General features: G+C 35.2%; 1 protein-coding gene across 2 annotated transcripts in view; it reads right to left on the bottom strand.

The window, feature by feature from the left end:
* Positions 1-209: 209 nt before the first annotated feature.
* The window catches only part of PLEKHA7 (pleckstrin homology domain containing A7), a 162,566-nt gene continuing 145,065 nt past the window's right edge, over positions 210-17,710 (bottom strand). For both annotated transcript variants that reach the window (XM_061380124.1, XM_061380125.1), the window contains 11 exons: positions 16,934-17,042; positions 15,688-15,926; positions 15,064-15,252; positions 14,821-14,938; positions 13,952-14,031; positions 13,382-13,582; positions 10,168-10,320; positions 7,519-7,652; positions 6,548-6,690; positions 3,398-3,506; positions 210-1,734 (listed from right to left, as the gene is read on the bottom strand). In XM_061380124.1, the coding sequence (XP_061236108.1) occupies positions 3,409-3,506; positions 6,548-6,690; positions 7,519-7,652; positions 10,168-10,320; positions 13,382-13,582; positions 13,952-14,031; positions 14,821-14,938; positions 15,064-15,252; positions 15,688-15,926; positions 16,934-17,042 (1,464 nt within the window). In that variant the 3' untranslated portion in view covers positions 210-1,734; positions 3,398-3,408. The remainder of the gene's footprint in view (positions 1,735-3,397; positions 3,507-6,547; positions 6,691-7,518; positions 7,653-10,167; positions 10,321-13,381; positions 13,583-13,951; positions 14,032-14,820; positions 14,939-15,063; positions 15,253-15,687; positions 15,927-16,933; positions 17,043-17,710) is intronic.

Below are 17,710 nucleotides of genomic sequence, written 5' to 3'. Positions count from 1 at the left end.
AAACATTTCTAAATATAAAAAAAAAAAAAGATGACACTTTGGTGTAGGGGGAACCTGATCCAAATGCCAGTGAAATAAATGCAAAACTGGGCAACTTCACTAGGACTTGAACCAAAGAAGAGCAAAACGTAACAGCACAAATGACTCTGGATTTTCAACTATATGAACACTGCTAAGATGGCAGACAAGACAGAGGCAAAAGGAGGCAGTTATGTTAATATTTTAATCTGTACATATACCATTTTCCACACTGTTATATTTTATTTAAATTAATGCTTTCTTGCAAAATACTCATTTCTGCTTTCAAAACTTTTTATAAAGGCAAAAATAAATCATTATTTTGGCAAAAGGTTCTGAAGTTGATACTGGCAGTACTGAGGTAAAGTAGATTGCATTAGCTAAATACATACTTTTAAGAATATTTCTGAGTATAGTGTTAATATAATATGATTTGTCTTAAAGTCTGAAACTTGTAGGTCAATCATTTTCAAGAGTTTTGTAGCTATTACTCAGATACAACAAATGAAGAAGTTAGTGGTTTCACAAAATACTGCACAAGTATTTCTCAGTAATTTCTCATCCAGAGCTGAACTCAACTAATAATTGCATAACATTGGGAAATTTTTGCATGTCTTGCCTTCAATGCATACACAAGTTTCAAGTAACATAGCTGCAGCAATTCTTTTAATCTGGTTTTCTCCTTAGGTAACTACCTCACCCTTTGCTCTGTAAAACACTGAATTTCAAAGTTTGGCAAAGTTGAGCAACAGGTGACCATACATATGAAATTAGCAGGTGCCACATTACATTAGTTTTGCTGTTTCCAGGATAAATATTAGTCAATACATCATATTGTAATGTTTACTGAAAAAAAATTGAAAAGAAAAATATATATTTACTAGCGAAATGACACGTGCTATTATTGTTTTTTTCATTTCTTCACATATTTAATTAAAAGTTTTCTTCTTTAACATCTTTCCAAAGAAACTAAAGTTTGCCAGCTGTTTGTTTCTTAGGGGTCCCAAGCACACTGTGTAGTGATACCACCAAGTTAATCATATGGGATCAAAAAAGGAAATGGGAGTTAAAACTGGCTTCCATTATGGCTTTTGTGGGAAACTTCAGCTGTACAGTGGTTACCGATGTTTAGAAATTCAAGCTAAAAGTTCTTGCAATGTATTACTTCATGGGCAAAAGGGTGGGGGCTTAACTCTACAAAAATATTCAATCCAAAACATCCTTTTAGCAAATCTGTCCCTTGCATTAGCTCTACCCATAACCTATGAATGTGCTTCTAGCTTGTTCAAATTTTCTTTTTTGTTTCCATGAAACTTTACATTGTGCATCTGAGCCTGAGGGGGAAGTAACAGCATCTTTTAACATCTATGCAAGTAGTTTCTCTTAAAACGAATTCAGCCCTTGATTAAAAAAAAAATAATCTAAAATACATTGTTCTAAAAATACATTGTCAGTATTTTACAGAGTTTATTAAAAGTGCCATTTATTCATATAAAAAGTCTGAACTAAATGGAAGTAAAAATAAAATTATTTGCAAATCTCTTCATTTTCATAGAAAATCCTCCTATTATTCTCAATGTATTTCCAGAAGAACATGTCATCAGCCAATGCGCATCTTCAAAGAAAGGTGGTAAAGAATGTCCTCTTCCTTCCACATGGTGTCACTAGGAGGGATTTGTTTTGACTCTTACATCGAGTGTTCACTCACTGCTTTGGCTAGCATGAAGTGAAATAAAACATGGTTAAGCAGTAAGCAATTGCAGGAAACATTTCTTTATTAAAGCCTTCTGCAGTTTGACAGAATGAACAAGTCCTACGGCCATGTGAATGATTATCTTATGATGCCACCGATGCTCAAACTCCTGTGACCCCTGCATGTCACTGGTTATTGCAATTATTTTCTTCATGTTTTTTTCCTGAAGAAAATGTATGTTTTCATAGATATATGTAAATATGTAACTATACATACACATGTATGTATATTTATATAAACATGTGATACACGTTTTAAAGTCAGTTTGGAATCACAGAATGGTTGGGGGAGGAAGGGACCTCTGGAGGTCATCTGGTCCAAGCCCTTTCTCAAGTCTAATACCCTGGGACCATATGGTTATTTTTCTGGGTTCTTGAGGCCACACATAGGTACCCTATTCACAGGCAAAGATCTCAAGTGATAGTCACAATCAATTAGCACATCCCTGGATATGAGTCAGGCGTTATTCATCCCCAACAAAAATGGTTTTCAGAAGGATAAACTGAACCAGAAAAGCAAACATCTATTTCCATCAAGCTCTGTAGAGGCTCCTAATCTCTTGATGTAAATTTATCTTTTTTTCACAGGCCCTGTATAAGGCAGGTCACTGCCTGTTTGGGCCTTTCTTGTATGTGCTCAGTTTTATTTAGATTTTTATTTTTTACACAGATATTTGACTCAGATCAGTGACAATGAAAACAAAGGTATCTAAAGGTTAACGCTATTTGAGTTATTCACTCAATCAACTCTTTTTTCTACTTAATTTATGTTTTATCTTTTTGTCCAACATCAGGCAATAAAATTAGGCCCAAGGAAATCAGAAAGGTGAGAATAATTTCAAAGGAAAGTATGGAAGCATGGTGAGTGCCTTAACTAGGGGCACACTTCACAGTCAAGTATAATATTTACAGGTTTTCCTAGTTCAAAGAGAAAAAATTCCTGAAAATACTACAGGGAAAAGAAGAAATGCTTCTTTTATAAGGACAATGAAATTATCACAATTTTAATACTTGAAATGGCAAAGTAACTTGAGACAAATATCAAGTTTTCTGTTATACAATTCAATGAAAACCATATCAAAGGCATAAAATAGTCAAATACAATATTGCAGAATTAGTTACGAAGGGCCAAATTTTCAGCTCACCTCAATTAAGACTCCGATGTTAGTTCATGTGTAAGATAGCAGTTCACAGCTGAATCCCCTGCTTGTATGAGTTTGCACTTTAGATTCGTTTGAGCAGCAACTGTGTATGCCGCACACAGGCAAAAATACCTATGCACCACTACATTAGCCATAGGAGTCACAAACACTAGCCACCGGAGTACAAACCGCTGCTGAAAATCTGGCCACATGCTACTGAGAGTACAGGTGTCTCTTTCCTTCACCACAGTAAGATTATGGAAGCATCTTATCTGTAGAGCGACAGCAGTTATTTAAAGACTTCATCAGCCCATGTCATATGTTAGTTTATTAGAAGCAGTATTTACAAGAATAAAAGGTTTCTGAAAAATAGATGCATGCGTTCACTTGGATCTAATTTAGGTTTAGTAAAAATGTTAAGATTTAGCAAGCCACAGAAAAGGCACAATGGCAAATCAGACATGCCAAGAGCAGTTAGTTCTTACTTTTAAGGTGTTTAAACAAATGTGTAGTGAAATCCATTGCTTAAGGGGGAGTGAGGTGGCTGTGGTACAGAAGGTGAGGGTGCTTTAGATGGATAGGTCAACTGCTGAGCTAGAAGGGATCACATACAGGAATTAGACTGCACAATCAAACATTCATATTATAAATGGAGTGACCTTAATTTTCTACCACACGAACAGGAAACCTGATTAGTAACACAATGAGGTGTTACACTATTATAGTTACATGGAGCACAATTTAAACAACAGCCTTTCTACCTACTGTTTTTTTCTATTACTTGCATAAGTTGTGTAAATAAACATTCCTGTTTGATGATAATATGGACAATCTATCTTAAAGGCAAAGTTTAACTGGAACATTTTAAGGCACACAACACTGATATACTCCAATTCAGCCCTGCTTTTAAAACTGCACTTCTGGAATAGCACCTATTTTTGCTAATTTGATTTCAAGATTTCACTTGAGGTTGTACAGGTTTTCAAAATTTCCCTTGTTATATGCCAATGAGCAGAAATAAAAAGAATATATAGAAAAATTACCAAAAAAATTACATATTTTGCTTAGTACAGTTCCTGATATAGTAAGTCATTTCCAGGTCTCAGATGAAACTTCAGGATAAAGAATACATTGATTAAAACTATCCTTGTTTATAAATATGAGTAATGGTATAGTGTTTAAAGCCAATAATCATAAAACTAAAGCCACCAAAATTCAGTCTTAAATTCTGCTTTCACATTTTGGAGGGCCAAAGGCAAACCTAATTCCAAACCATACAATTTAGGAAATCAATTCTTGATATTCCTGCATTTGTTTTGAATCTTCCAGATTCTTGGCATGATTTCCATTTAGAAGGTTGATTTCTTATTAGGAACAGAGGAATTCTAAAATGCTACTTTACAAGGACTAGATAAACGTACAATTTAAAGATCTATATTATCACAGTATCTTAACATAACTACTTCCTCCTGAAAAATGGGAAAAGTTAAGCTTCAGAGTGTTTCTTATAAGCAAATCTTTGTAACAAATGTAGTAACTAGTTTTGGGTATTCAGATAAGGTCTGCTTTGTCAACATGGAGCAAATGACAACCCACACTTTAAAAATCAAACTGCAAAAATAAAAATGTGAAGGAATCTGTGAAATTCAAATAAATGAGAATGTATAATGTAATGTGCAAAGCATCAGATGCTTTTCCTTTTGATCACATTAGATCATCAGAAAGCAGGCTGTAACTAAAAAACCTGAACTCTTTTTATAGTTTGTATATTTTCTATCAAAATCAAACCACTGTGGGTTGATTTTTTTAGAATCCCTTGAAAGGTGTTTGTTTTTAAAGGAGGAAGTAATAATTGAAATCAAAACAAGACATGCTACAAAAACTGAAGACTTAAGACACAAGTGTGGCAAGGAACATTTATGCACATAAAGGTTTCTGCTTCCTTAAAGAATCAAACTGTCCACTATGTTAGGGTTTTTTAAGCATCTGAAAGAACAACTAAAGAATTAAGAAGATTCCTGTGGTTATGGATACCCAAGAATATGTGGTGATCACACTTTTGAAATAATTACAATGCAAAAATGAAAATATTTACAAAAAAATCTGTAGTAAACATAGCTACTACATTCACTATACAACATAAAAAGATTAAATCTACTTTAGTAGTGTGCAGTTATCGCAACTTCATGCACAACAGAAGTAGGTTAACTAGCCACATGAAGACTGTTTAGTGTGGCAGGCACTCTGCTCCTGTACTAACTCAAAGGAAGAATTTCAAGTATGGTCAGCATTCATCCTGGCTGATCTCGATTTTGGTGCTACATTTTCCCAGTATAAGCTAGAACTCATGTGGCAAAATGCTGCGCTAGGTCATACCTCATGAAACACAAAGTCCCACTCCACAACCAGGGAGTGCGAGTCTGTTACAAGGACCTGGCTTCTAGAACTGGGACCAGATTGCCTGAAGAGAAGGCTTTGGAAACAGATGCCTGGATATCCAAAAGGTTATTCCTGAAATGCTCCCAAGATTCTACAATTCTGGCTTTGTTTGCTTGTTTTGAGTTTTTTCATAACATCTAGCCTCCTCAGTGAATCATTTTATCCCTTTCAGTCAATTACCCACAGAACTCTGAAGTCTTCAGATGTATCTTGAAATTGATCCCTCAAAATCACATTCCCCTCAGATTTAGCTGCCACTGTATCTCAGAGTATACAGCCACTATCAATCAACAGTCTGTTACTATAGATGCATGTTATGCATCTGGATATTGGAATAATCTGTCTTTAATAGGAAGGTCTTAGGGGTTTCTGTGGCAAGTGCCATAAGTTTAAACTGACAACTTCAGATGAGAAATGTGCGTATTTTTTCTCCATCATAGTTGAAGTTTCCATTATTTCCATTCTCCACCGGAACAGTGAACTGTGCCAGTTATAAATGACCAGTCAGACACTTGCTAGAATAGCTGCTGCATGTATTACTGTGTGATACAAATCTCTAGATATTTTTTACTTATTTCAACTGTAAAGCAATCAAGAGTGAAATTATCACTTTTAGTAACATATTGCAAAGGATCTATTAATTTCCAGGCATCAAGCAGAATTCATGCACGTCGTCTTGCTCTGACCTCTAATCTTGGACACCAGACAGAAACATGCCAGTACCTATTTTACAATGTCTTTTCTAGCCTGTTGTCTTACAGCTCAAGCTGCAAATGACGGCATTCTAATCTCTAACACCACACCAGGGAAGCCTTCTGCTAAAAAAAATTAAAAATCCCTTTGTCCTGATTTCTTTAAGTGACAGTTCAATTTACTTTTTAAAAATGAATATAGAAATACCTTATTTATTAATTAATTGAAATGTATATTTTTTAATATTATTAGTAAGAGCAAGTTTCCAAGCTCTGAACTTACTGATCATACTGGCTTCTAGATATGTAGATAGTATACATCTTCAGTTTGTCTATTGGAGGCCAAATACTTAATGTAATTCTTTTGTTACCTGTACACACTTTTCACTATTTTGAATATGAATGACTGAAAGTATCTCTTTCGCTAGGAGTTCAGCAACAACCCCACACAACTTTAGAAGCTGGTAAGAAATAGCTGTTATTTTGTAAATAACTAAGTATTACCTGCCACCTCCCTGCTCCTCTGAGAGGCTTCAGAAGCCAAAGCGTATGATATGGTAATGATGCGCTCCTGCTCTTGCAGCTGTGAATCTAAATCAACCGAGTTGTGTTTGTCCTGGGCAACAGTAGGCTGTAGATTGTGCATACTAGTGGGAAAGTGCAAAACAACATTAACATTCACAAACATAAAGAAGAATCTACCATGCAGATGAGAACAAGCTTGAACTCATACAGCAGTTTTCAGATCTCATCTATCAAGCTCTGTATTTTATTAACATTCTCTAAAGGAGTGTCAGATATTGTACGTTAATGACTACAGCAGAGACAAATGATGCAGCCATTACACATTCAGTCACAATTTCTGCATAGCCTTCATTACATCTGAAAGTCCCTTGTTGTAAATACGGCGTTTACACAAAAGCACTACCAAAAATGCTATTTATTTGAAGCTCTTAATAAAAGTTCTTTGTAGTGCCTGGAGGACAATGCATATAACCTGTCTGTCCTCAGGCACAGCCTCTTTAACTGCCTTCCAAAGAGACAGCAGATACTTGAAGTAATCGAATTCTTAAATGTTTTAGCTGACTCTACATTAGCTGTAAGTAGCCAAAAGTGTTCTTTCAGAACTCCAGCTCTCTGGAGACAACATGAACTTTCTCTCACACTGACTTTTATTCTGCTTTTGGCCAGATCTGGCCTTTCCTTCCTCCTCACTTACGAGTTGTTTGGTAAGGACTTGCTACTATTTTAGCATGATCTGAACAAGAAAATGGACACTTACAAAATTTGTCACGATCTCTGTCACCCTGTTTTACAAAGGAAATTTAAGTACACTACATAAATTCTGAGTGCATTTTCTAAAAGCCACGTTACACTTAGATGATCCAATAGGAATTAAACTATCGTATGAAGTTAGTTTCCAATGTTTAACACCAGGCACTACGTAAGATTTAGGAAAAACACCAAAACCCGACCTTGATTTAGTAAGAATATTCTTTATCTTTTCTGCTTTACGCTGCCTTGCTGCCAGTTCTTCTGTAGAAAGAGGCTCTTCTGGCTCTAGTTCAACATAGCGTTCTGGAATTGCAACCTTCTCGGGTTTTGACAACTGTGGAAGGAAAAAGAAAAGCATCAACTTTTTAATAATAAAGATTTAAAAAAAAATTGAGATGAATTCTCAATTTTTTTAAAGCATGGGTTTTCACAGTCAGTACATGTACCTGATGCTAAACACTCCCTCTGGATATCAGCTGATGCCCTTTTAACAGTGTATTTTACCTCTGATTCATTTGATTTTAGAAGAACAAATATTGAAGGGATTACAAAAGAAATCAGAATCAACAAGGAACCCTTCTTCAGCTCAGGCATAGAGCCCAAAGTTGGACGCTGCCTAAAGCTGTTACAGTACAAAGAAGCAACCACTACAAGACTGACTGGAGAACCTGAGGTTTTAATGCCATTACATTTATGTCATGCCAGCAAGGACTTCCTACAACTGAACAGAAGTATCACCTAAAGTTTTAACCAAGGGTATTGTTCTTTTGAGACTGTATAATCTTCTTCTATGAGCAGCAGAAAAGCAAAAAGGAGAGGGAGGGAAAGACAAACAGTAATTTGCAATCATCTGAGGAAATACCTGGACTATAAAATCTGAAATCCTAGGTATTCAAAAGTTGCCTAGGAAACTGACCCAGAAAAACACTAACATTGTTCAATTTTAGCAACACACTGCATACACAGAATCTTGTAGATTGAAAGTTTTAATATGATTACATTACAAAAGCTGGCAACAAATTTTTGTTGGATCAGTTTCATTGTGGGAAACTTTTGTTACTCATAACAGAACTAAATCACCCAATGAAAATTCAGTATACAAATGGACTCTGAAGACCAAGTCTTATTACAGAACATACTACTTTTTAAAAGCACACAGCATGTGTGAATAAAGTAAATAAATGAGAACCCTCTTGTCCTCTTTGGATATTTGTTGGAATGCTCATGAAGCAGCAAGTTCTCAAAATTCAAAGTTTCAAATAAAAATAATCCTAAATTTTTCACGACTGATCTTAGCTCACATTAATTCAATGGCATATGTGAAGCGGTCTGACCTAACCCCCAGTGATTAGGCTCAGTAATTTGCAGGCAATCATAGGTCCAAAGCACACAATACAGTCATGCGCACTCAACCACATTAAAACCAGAACCTCATATTTTTACACTTCTTTCTCAGTAAACCCAAAGCTAATGCTTCCTAAAAATCCTGTATTTCCACTACACTTCATTACTTTCAAATCCAACTCCTCTCCAGAGCTCTGTAGATAAATATAATACATACATATATAAAACAAATTCATATAACTATCTCCATACTATAAATAAGCTAGATCAGGTCATCCTGCCACTTCAAGAATAACAAACTCGGTTACCATATGAACAGCAGATTTATTAGCTTTAAGGACACAACTGAGTACATTTCCATATGAGACACAGAAATACCTCAGGTACAGAAATGTCTGTAAGGTGAAGAGGATGGGTACATGAAATGGAAAAGGAGACAACCTGGGTAACCTGAGAAAAGTTTTACATTCAGAGCTTCAGACTTGTTTCAGTTTCTTTGAAGTAGAACAGAAATGCCTATAAGCAAAAATGTTTCCTATTGTAGGCTTAAGGTACTAATTCAGGTGTATGATGTGGTTCACATAGCCCTGCAGGCCTTCTGGGAAAAAAAAATTAATAGGAAAGTGCAACAAGGGAAGGCAATACAATGAAAGTATATTTTCAGTTTATGAAGTTTACAGGAGCACTGCATTTTCTCCAGAAAATGTACAGAGATTAGTTGAAAGATACATTAATTTATAGAGATCAACAGCTAATTGCTCACAGATTCAACCTCTTACAAATATCTCTTCTTATAAAATCATAAATTGCCAACATCTTTCAGAAGAGTATAAGTGCTCAGTAGTGTAATTACTATAATTTTACTGATTTTCAGTCTACAGTGGCATTTTACACAATGCATAGCACCTACTGAAATCTTTCCACTTGCTGTATTTTTTCTTTTCCACCAGATGGCTCAATCGCATTTCAAACAAGTGATATCCTCAGTTAGTAGGGCTGAAAAAAGAGTTACTGGCCAGAACACCAGCCAAGTAATTTGAAAAGCTGACAGAAAGGTGTTTTCTGTTCTGACCAGAATAAAGCAGCTCTCCCTCTTCTCTATCATATTTTACCATCAGCATGAAGAGTAAGGTAGCTGTGGGGAAATAACTTTTCCTTCATTGCTGTTTCTTATTTTCAAATACTCTGGATGTTTGGAGTTTGTTGGCTTTTTTTTTTTCTTAGTTATTTTATTTATATAACATTCCCTCACTTAATCACTTTTTCCTGAAATACGTATTTCAAACAGTAGAGCCAATGTTTCAATTTATTCTGCTAAAACACAACATGAACACAAACCTGGCAGAAATTCTAAGTGCCAGGCTATAAATTTTTAATGCCCAAAAGACTCCTTTTAGTTCAAACTTCCAGCTAACTTTTGAAAGAAATGAGAATTCACTGCCTAAAACTTCAAAAGGTGAATATTTTGGGGCATAGAATAGAGGGCAAAAAATTGTGACTGTTACCTCTCTGCTAATATCTAAATCATAGTCTTGAGGCTCCAGGTCTGTCTCTGTCACTGCTGCCGGCTGAACTTTTAACCATTCATTTTCACCCTTGTCTTCTCCACGAACTGCTCTCTCAAGCAACTGCAAATCAAATTCTTGCTCTCGTTTCCACTGGTAATAGATACAAAACAATTAACTGCATTCAACCGTACTGCCAAATTCGTCATTTAGCAATGTACATTACTACTGCTGCAATATATTGTTGAAAGAATCCACAGAGCAAACCCCTTAACTGACAAGAAAAAGAAAATACAACTCTTTTTTGGCATATACAGGTGGGAAATTTGGTATTTAGCTATGCTACACAGATTTTGGAGGATTATTTAATTTTGCAGTTAATGTTCAGCAGTATTAAATTCTAACAAATGTATTAATCACAATTTCACATAACGCTGATTAACACAGAACTAACTACACAAACATTTTTGGAAGCCAGATGTCAATACAAGTGAGTGTACAGACTGAAAGACTAGTCCTAGGCATTCTAAACAGGCAATGCAGTGTGAATTTGAATCACTACACTGAAATGGTATTTATATTGCAGGTTGGCACTTAAAACTTGACAAATTTATGTATCTTTTTAGAGTAATACCTAGTGTATGAAACTGATAAAATTGTATGTACTAGCATTAACTTGCCTTGAAATCAAAAACAAAATTTAGTAACTTCTAAGCTCTTCTGACTTTACTAAAAAGCAGTATCTAACTACTTGCAAGGATAAAAAAATCTTTCACATAGTCTTTACAAGGTAAGTATGGAGCAATAATAAATTCAGAACATTAAAATTAAGCAGCACAATTTAGTTCCCAAATATTTGCATAGTAGCTCTTTCACAGCTACACACAATGTAGCTCCATATAAATTCATGCTTAAGAACACTACCAACACTTTTTTGTTCAAAAAATTAAGTTCAGTTGTAGCATCATTCCATCCAGCAGATCTCATCAGCTTTGCCATACAGATTTGAAGCACGGTATTAAATGCAGTGGAAAAGAGAAGGGACAAAAAAGAACAACAACAAACAAATTATCCCCTCAAGCATTTGGGGATATCAATAAGAGAATTATAGAAGAATTATGTTTCTTTAAAGTATCTCCAGGATTTCTACTACAAATCTTTGGTTGAAGTTTGAACTCCATGTGAAGTCCTTAGACTTCATTATGCTACCTGCATCAATAAATCTAACTGAAACCTATTCATGCACAAGCTCTCAATATTCACTCAGAAGATACATATATTCCATTTATATTTAAAAAGTTAAATAGATAAAGGCAATTATATCTCAAAAATTAAGATTTTTTTCTTTACAGAATTCAAAAGAGAAAAAAATGTTTTCTCATACAAGTACTCCAAACTCACTCTTCTACTCATATTCAAACCAGGCCTGATTGACATAGTATATTTTAAACACACAGTATTACTTTCAAGTTATTGTATATAGGTAAGAAAAACATCAAACCATTCTTACGAAGCAGAATTTTTATTGGCTTTGATGTTGCAATTTTACATTAAAAAGGCATTGTATATAACAAATTCAGGTACTGTGATCAATACTTAAAATGTCATACTACACTTGAGAACTGACCAATTAAAAATTAGAGTTACACATACAATGTATGTTAAAAGCAAATGTTACATACTGAGCAGCACTTCAATTATACATTTAAATGTTTGCCACTTTGGCTGCTAAATAATTGTAATGCTGTAAGTAATTGTGCTATCAAACATGCTTTTTGTGTATTGAAGCCCTATAGGTACAAGAGATGAGCTCTACAAAACATTGCTTGAGCTCAAAGATTCTATTTTGAATTTTTACAGCAAGAAAAAGACCAAGATGGCAACCAAATTTATAGATAAGGTGTTTGCCACAAATGTTAATGAGTGTTGCAAAAATGTTGAAATTCAACTTGTGTATGTTATGTAAGTCAGAAAACAGAAGAAGCTCAGATTTACTTCTAATTCAAATACACAAATAAGAGTGATACTATAGTTCTACAGGTTCCCGAACGTTATGCACTATCTTTAACAAATTCATGATTGAAAAACAGAAGACAAAATAGATGAATGTCTCCCAGTAGTGAACATTTACTGGGAAAGTAAATGCAAATAACTGGCTGTAAATTAGTGCTACTGAGCAGTGGGAATGACAGGCTGAATATTATAGGGTTTTTAATGCTAGCAGTTGATACACATACTAAATGCAATTAAGCCTGGTAAAAATTGAGTAGTCCAGTTAGAAATTTTAAAACAACTACAAAATTCTGCAAATTAAAAACAAGCAAAAAAAAGAAAAAAAATAAAAGAGGCATTAGGTATGATGAGTGACAAATCTAAAAGCAAGAGATCTTGTGCAATGAATTAGGTAAAACAAGGTGATCATTCTAAAGCTCTAGTGGACCAAATAAAAAATAATTTAAGAGACCACAGCATAAGTGCAATTACAGTACAATCTTGGTTTAGCACCAAGTGAGCAACTGGGTAACTTCACCAATTAGAATTGCTTTGGTTAGTATCCAAAATATATCATTACAAACTTATCATCTGTACAGTATTTTATCTCAGAACGCAACAAAACTCCTTTTCTTAAGCAGCATAAATTTGAGCCTTATTAGAATATTCTACATTTTGAGCTTTAAAGAAGAATTTGTATCAAACACATTAGCTCTTACATAAATTTCCAATCAGCATGATTAAAGTTGATTACACATTTATAAGCTTTTTTACAAAAACAAACACTACCTGGGTCTGATATTACCATGACTATCTTGCAGCCTGATTTATGAATTAGAAAGAAAAATACCCATGGTGAAAAAGAACATTCTAAAAGGCCCATTCCATTATGAAGCAGTTTTAAAACTGTACAAGCTTCTTACACTTTCTAAATACAATTCCAATAAAAACCAACCATGTCTCTGAAATCACTCTAATATACTCCCATCTTCACTCAGCACACTAACCTCTGACCAACTTACCTGCTGAACTTGCTACATACACTGTAACTACTAGTAAGAAAAGATCACCTGTTATTCACTCTCTGAACTCATTTTATACTGTATAACACTAATTTAATTAGACTGGAAGCATCACACACACTCAAGTGAAAGTGCTTGCTAGGAAAAAAAAAAAAAAAGATATTTTTTAGTTTAGTCCTTTTAAGGCATATCTAACATACTGAGCCTATGTCTGCAGAAATGGGCCTGATGAAGGACCGAGATGAAACAGACTGCCTTTCTCCTTGGCTAAGAGTTCTCTTGCGTTCACGAACTAATGCTTTCTGATGTCGCTTCATTCTTTCTAGTTGTTCCTCTGCACTCATCTTGCCCCTTTGGTGGTCCCCAGAGTATAAACGTTCCAAGGCACTCTTTGGTCTTTCCTGTAGAAGTCACAAGACGCACAAAACACATGTTGTAATCAATACTATATATGAAGTACACAAAAATTTAACTCTTTATCCTACCTTATTACTAAATTAACCTGATTTTGTTCTTTTCAACTCTACATTTTCTGTTAATAGTGCTGATTTTGGTTCTAAACCTTGTTTTATATATCTATTTCAAATGCATGAAGTTGTCTGTCTTCCCAATTCATTTAAGAAAGTAAAAATGAAGATTTTATTAGATCACAGGTGTTTGCCCTCTCCCATGCTACTACAATCCCACTTCCTGCAGTGCAAAATATACTCTGAACTTAAATATTTATAATGGTTCAGACATTTGCCTTCAGGTGTTAATTTAAAACTTACCTTGGACCTATCCCTTCGAAGTGTTGCAAATGATGAAATGGTAGATGATTGGTGCAATCTGGAAGTTGATCCAGATAAGCCTTTATAAGGAAAAAGAGAATGCTTTAAACCAAAACTACAGATATAACGAAGTGTCAGATGTTTAAGTTATCATGCTTTTTCTGCTACATTCTGGTTACTTTATTTCAGCCTAAAGTAATGTTTCAGGCCATTATTGCTCAAAATTTGGAATGATATACAGTAATTTAGAAGGTTATATTACATAAGGTACAAAGTGAACTCAGCTGTACAACAGTAGAAAAGCCATACAAATAATTACATCTATGAAGAAAATCAACACTCAACATTCACAGGAAAAAAAATAAGAAAAGAATGGCTGAGAAATTAATTTCTTTTCCCCTCTGTCCTCATTTGTAAAACTTACAGGACTGTAGCACAGTGGGGATGGAATGTCAAGTCACATTTAGTGTCTGGGGCTGTTGCACTCATACTCTTTATTGCTTTCATTTCAATGACAATGCAAGTGTTGCTATAAAATACTTGAGTTTGTAAAAGATCACACAGAAATCATGAGGAAAAATCACTCGGAATACAGGGAACATTCTAAAAGCTAATTTCATGGTTTGCTATTGTTTTTTTTAAGCACTATATATTAAGTTGCTTTGCAGAAGTCTCTGTAAAATCAAACCATTAAAATGAATAAAATCTCCAGACTTTCAAAGCATTGTATAGTTAGTCTAAAAATAATGGTCTCATGACAAAGACCGTCTTCAGAAACTCCTAGGAGAGAAAAGCTCCTATGCACACAGTCCTGTTAAAAATCAACTACAAGTACTGTTAAAAATAAACTACATAAATTCCTGGCTTACCACGGGTAGGTAATGTCTGGTATCTACTGTCAGAGCTTATTAAAACACTGGAAGGTTGGCTGAGGTCACCACCTATTGTTGCGAGTTCTGGTTCACTCATGTATGAACGCAGTTCCACCTATACAGAAAAATACTCATCAGTCTTTGTATTTTACAGACAGTAATATATTTTATTATAGGTTCATACTTATAATAGGTTCACACATCTTTAAAGTGCAGGTGTTTAGGTGTATGAGTGCTCACCCTGTAATCTCCATTTACATACTGTCCAAGTTCTCTGTCTCTTTTTCTTTCATCTGACTGACGCTTCAGGCCCCTCACTGATGTGTGTCTGATGACAGTGGCTTCTCTTGGGAGAGGTGGAACAGCTGGTGGCTGATCATCAGGACTGTACAACTGAGGAAGAGGAGGTCTGGGCGGTGCTTCGTCTTCCTGGTAACAGGGAAACACAGGTTTTTGGCAAACAGTCTGAAAACAGTCTGGCACAAACTGATTGAAATTTTACTACATTATATGAGTTACTTGTAACTGCTTTAGCATGCTCTCCTCTAAACACACCATCAGCTTGAGGTTTTAAAAAGCAAACAAGACCCAAGAAAGTAAACAACTAATCAACCACAAAGCATTACCAAGGAAGATTCTGCATTGGTATGTCCTAAACCAGCATATGGCTACTACATAAAACTCTAGATTAGGCACATATCTCTTGTGCTGCAAGTGCTATTGCTCAGTTTCAATACAAATACCTTAAGAGTCTCCCTGTTCTGCCTCCGCAGTGTGTGCACTTTGTAACCATGAAAACTTCACTGTTTCTGCCAGAAGTACATGGAAATCTTGGGGAAGGGATCTCACAAGAGCAGTACTTACAACCTTTGGCTTGAGCTTAATTGGTGACTGAAGAGATGGCTCCATTTTTTTCAGCTGCTGTGCTTGGTGCTGTATTCTGGTCTGGAAATAAGGCTGTGGGTACAGCCTAACCTCCAGAGACGATTTAACAGGACTGGGTGGAGGGCTTTGCGGAACCGAAAGTTTGCTGTCCGCAGTTGCAAGGGAAGCTGGTAAGGAAGGCACTGATGGTTGAGAAAATGAAGGCACTATTTTTCTCTCTAAGGGAGAAATATGCAAATGTGTTAGGTGTTGTTTCTTATCAATAATTTTCATAAGAATAGCAATTAACATCCTTAGACTTCATAAAATGGTAATACTCTGCACATTGCTTTGATCACAAACAGGGGAGGGGGGGGTTTTGACATAAAAATGTTTGATTGTCAGATTGCAGGAAGGGTATAAACATCTTCTTGATGAGGATTCAAACACCTCTTTCAGGATAAATATAAAAACACACACTTTAATATCATCCAGTAAAATTCCTTGGAGATGGTACTGGGAGGGAAGGAAGGAAAAGCCCAAGAGTCATATGACATCAGTTCATAGGCTGCATTTGACTCCATGCCACAAATTCTGTATGATGTCTACAGATCTGGACAAGGCAAAACACTCATAGTCATACCTTAAATAAAATCTCACTATCTCAGAACTGTTTTATCTCTGTATGTAAAAGGTGAGCAAAGATACTTTACATATAAAGTGAATTTACAGTAGGTATTAACAGTCTTGCTGTCCCAATGCTTAGGTCTTTTCTTTGAAACATAAGGTAATTGAAATGCAGACCACACAGACTTTGCCTTCCATAGGTGATGTTGTTGCTTTGCCCACTAAACACCTCCCTGAAAGGGGAGGAAGGGAGAAAGGAACTACATCAACACAGCAGCCCCTGGGCAGAATGCAGAACAGATACTATGCTGGTGTTAGCCTGGCATACGACAGAAGCTCTTTCTGAAACTTGAAGAATTTAGACCATTATTATTGTTTCCTTTTTATGGCTTGTTACATTTTTGTTCATCAGTATGTAAAAAAAATCCAAACAACTAAAAACCTCTTTGCCACCTCAACAAAATACCACCAAGTGAATGTGCTCAATCAAAAGAGACTACTGACACTACCAATAGCAAAATTAACTGGATTTTCTGCAGTAGAACAAACTTCTAGACTATTTGTGCAGACCCACAGATTCAGCTGCTTATTTTTTATGCTTTAATTATGTTCTACTTACCTGGGTTCTTGATGGAGTCTACTATGGTTTTGTAATTTGCTTTATTTGCACTCAAACCCGCTGTAACATCTTCAATTCTCCACAAGTCTTTTTGTATTTGTGTTTTCTCCTGATGGTTGCAGTCAAAGAAAAAAACAGAAAAGGCAATTGTATCTCCATGTTATTTTATCATGGAATTATCCTTTTCACACGAAAACCAAACTAATGTTTCAGAACTTACATAAAAACTTAGAACTCTAGAAATCAGTTACATAATTATTTTAAAATTAGAAATCAAAATGAAAAATCAACCAAACAAAACAAAACAAAACAAAACACCCACCACCAAAGCAAAAAAAAAAAACAACAAACCCCACCAAAAAACAAACCAAAACAAAAACCTATCAACAAACCAACATACCTTGCCCATAAAATTTATTAGAGTATTTTCTGAGTCTTGGAAAACTTCCTATGGAAGATTCAGGGAAAGAGACACCTCTACATCTTTTTCTACAATCTTACGCAGGCTACAAAACCCTAGTTTAATGTTTTGCACAAAATGAGCTGACAGAACATTTTCATTTGAATTTTTTTCTTAAATCCTATGCTAACACACTTGAGACTCCTAAGGCAGCTATACCAAACTCATCTTAATATATTTAGGGGAAATGCCCAACATTAAAAAGGCAAAAAATAAGTATAGTCACCCTAAATATTGCTGTGCACTTCCTTTTATTGGATGAAATATAAAACCAGAACTAACTCAGAAGGGCTGAGAAATTGAATTTCTTCTTATAT

This window comes from Neopsephotus bourkii, unplaced genomic scaffold, assembly GCF_033783945.1.
Source record: "Neopsephotus bourkii isolate Nb327-2 ecotype Australia unplaced genomic scaffold, CSIRO-AGI_Nbou_v1 NB_1792, whole genome shotgun sequence".
NCBI lineage: Eukaryota > Metazoa > Chordata > Aves > Psittaciformes > Psittacidae > Neopsephotus > Neopsephotus bourkii.
The sequence above is the reverse complement of the archived record's forward strand: the minus strand, read 5'-3'. Positions and strand labels throughout refer to the sequence as shown.